Consider the following 2,859-nt stretch of genomic DNA (forward strand, 5'->3'; position numbering starts at 1 on the left):
TAATATATTATACATTAGTAGCATTATTTAGAAGCAAGTTAGAGCATCTTCGATGACTTAATTTTCTATTATTCTTATTAAAATAAGAACATTCTTTTGTCATTTGTTGTGGTGAGATTCTTATTTATTAAGAATATTCATCGCATAAGAAACTTTTTGTGGTTATTCTTATCCGAAAATGTAACCCTAAAAGGAAAAATTAAGAGATTGGAAAAATTGTGTTTTACATTGTGGGATAGATTTTGAGACTCATAGGAATAAGAATAATTGTGATTATAGAAAAAATATATTATTATTTATTTCTAAGAATATACATTAAATTATAAAATATTGTATGATATACACATGAGAAAGTAGTGGATATTCTAATATGGACTCTACTGAGCCCTACTTCCAATGTTACTATAAAAATGCATAAATTAGTCTTCAACCTCCATCCTCTCTCTATCTCTATCATTCTCCCTTATCCCTAAGTACTCCATCATGAAGCAACTTTTACTCTTGGCCATTGTATTGTTCCCATTGTTAACATTACCTTCAGCTGAATCCAAAACTGTTAATGGTTTAACCATCGACCTTATTCATGGAGACTCACCATTATCACCCTTCTATAAAACTAAAACTGCAACCATTCCCAACAATGGAGATTACTTCATGAAAATATTTGTAGGTACCCCACCAGTGGTATTACATGCTATTGCAGACACAGGCAGTGATCATATTTCTGTACAATATTCTGAAGCCGTAAGTCAATGCAGGTACTCAATGTTGTTCATTTTTTGGAAGGAAAAATGAGTATGTCATGGTTCTATAATTTTGTTATTTTTTATTTTATTGTACTTTACATAATTTTAAATTGTGGTTGCAATTACAATTATATTTATAATCTTCCAATTAAAGTCATCATATCTGTATAGATGCCTCTTTTTTGTAATTGTTGATTTGTTTTTATGTGATCACTACTGATTCTTCCTAATTCTGCACTAAATTAATTTTGTAGATCTCAAAAAATTGTGTGTATATGAATCTTGACTATGTATTATAGTGACTACAATCATAATTTAGATTTCTTTCAAAATTACTAAATTGGTTGAGTTTAGATCATCTTCATTATTAGAGAGTCAACTATATTAAATTTGATAGGATTCTCTCACATAGTAAACCTTCCAATGGTGTAATATGAAGGGAAAGAATTAAAAAAAATTAATTTTATTTTATTCAAAAATTATTCAAATATGGATAACTAATTTATTCTGTCATATGTTAAGATCTAGATTCATCTATGTTCCTGCTCGTACTGGTACAGGATTACGAGGAGAAAGAAGATTTTGATAATTTTATCTATTTCCATCATACTGAAAATTTTGATTCTTAACCCCGCAGGTACTCTTTATCCTCCTATAGGGAAAAATCTATCACAGAAGGAGACTTGGTTAGTGACACCATTAGGTTTGGTTCCAAAGATGGCCCATTGCTAACTACTCCAAAAACTACATTAGAGTGTGGAAATCTTAACACTGAGAATTTCAAAAGCATTGGGAAAGGTGTAGTTGGTCTTGGTGCTGGACCTTTATCATTAGTTTCACAACTAAGTGATAAATTTGGTCACATATTCTCATACTGTTTGCTCCCTCACAATGTAAACTCTACTAGTAAACTAAAAATTGGAAGAGAATCAACAATACCACCATTTTTGGCTGTCACTACTACCCCTTTGGTGCCTGCATCAAGATACACTGCTGTACTTACTGGTGTCTCAGTTGACAGAGACAATCTGAAACCACCAAGAAGTTTAAGGATTGTAATTGATTCTGGGTCAAGGTTGACTTATCTTACAAACCCTTTATATGGACATATTCAGACTGCAGTTGCAGATGCTGTTGATTTTGAGGCAATAGATAATCCACCTGCACCATATAGTTTATGTTTTGCTTTACTAAGAACTGATTTTATCCCTTCTATCACATTTCATTTATCAAAAGGAGATATTCATTATCCTACAAGTAATATATTAGTGAAAGTGGGTGGTAATTTATGCTTGTCTATTGTTCCAACCAATGGGATTTCTACCCTTGGAAGCTTAGCACAGACGAATTTGAAGGTAGAGTATGATCTTCAAAAGAAAACTGTTTCTTTTGCTCCTGCAGATTGTACTAAGGAGTAGAAAGTCGTCATATTATGTAACATATTCAACTTAAGCTATGCTTAGGTTTGAAATGAATAAACTATTATCATCTTTGTAATAGATATCAAAATTCTACAATGTTTCTTCAGTGTTCTTGTTGTTTTGCTTCTTTTATCTGTACTGTAATGAATTGTGAAAAAAGTTTTAAATATATGCACCCAGAATGTAAGACTTATCATCCATCATTAAAACTTAGTCAATCGTTAATAAATTAATGATGGATGATTTGCTGACACCATGTAAAAAAATATTTATACTGTTTAGGATGTATAGATATTAAATTTTATCAAAATTACAAACAATATTTCTCACCACATTTAATTGAATATTTAATAATTACTGTAGAGTGAGTTTTTTACTATTTTTGTCTAATATGGAAGATGGAGGATTTTAAATTTTTTTCTAACAAGGTTAATCGAGATTATGTATGTTTATGGTGATTGAATGATATTATGAGGTATGAAAGGTATTCAGATCACCTGTCTTATTTTGGTGTCCTCAGCAAATCAAAAAATCTTATTTAATTAAAAATAAATATATGAGGATAAAATTTTATGAAGTTTAATTAACTTAGGATAAAATTTTATTGGAATAAAGGATCTTTCTTCATGAAATGCATAATTAAAGGGGTAATTATTGGGTCCAACTTTGTAGTTTCTCTAACAGACTAAGAT

At 30.1% G+C, this 2,859-nt stretch overlaps 1 protein-coding gene across 1 annotated transcript; it reads left to right on the forward strand.

The window, feature by feature from the left end:
* Window positions 351-2,273, forward strand: LOC109357888 (aspartic proteinase CDR1-like). The gene is made up of 2 exons (XM_019601944.1): window positions 351-758; window positions 1,384-2,273. The coding sequence occupies exons 1-2, from the start codon at window positions 484-486 to the stop codon at window positions 2,162-2,164; spliced, it is 1,056 nt and encodes a 351-aa protein (XP_019457489.1). The 5' UTR covers window positions 351-483; the 3' UTR covers window positions 2,165-2,273.

The sequence above is a fragment of the Lupinus angustifolius genome, chromosome LG10 (genome assembly GCF_001865875.1).
Source record: "Lupinus angustifolius cultivar Tanjil chromosome LG10, LupAngTanjil_v1.0, whole genome shotgun sequence".
NCBI classification, from domain to species: Eukaryota; Viridiplantae; Streptophyta; class Magnoliopsida; order Fabales; family Fabaceae; genus Lupinus; species Lupinus angustifolius.

What these genes read in the sequence shown, in the direction of transcription:
- LOC109357888 (XM_019601944.1), top strand. Translation starts at nt 484, where the DNA reads ATGAAGCAACTTTTACTCTTGGCCATTGTATTGTTCCCATTGTTAACA. An exon ending in GAAGCCGTAAGTCAATGCAG is followed by an intron (nt 759 to 1,383) that starts GTACTCAATGTT and finishes TTAACCCCGCAG; the next exon opens with GTACTCTTTATCCTCCTATA.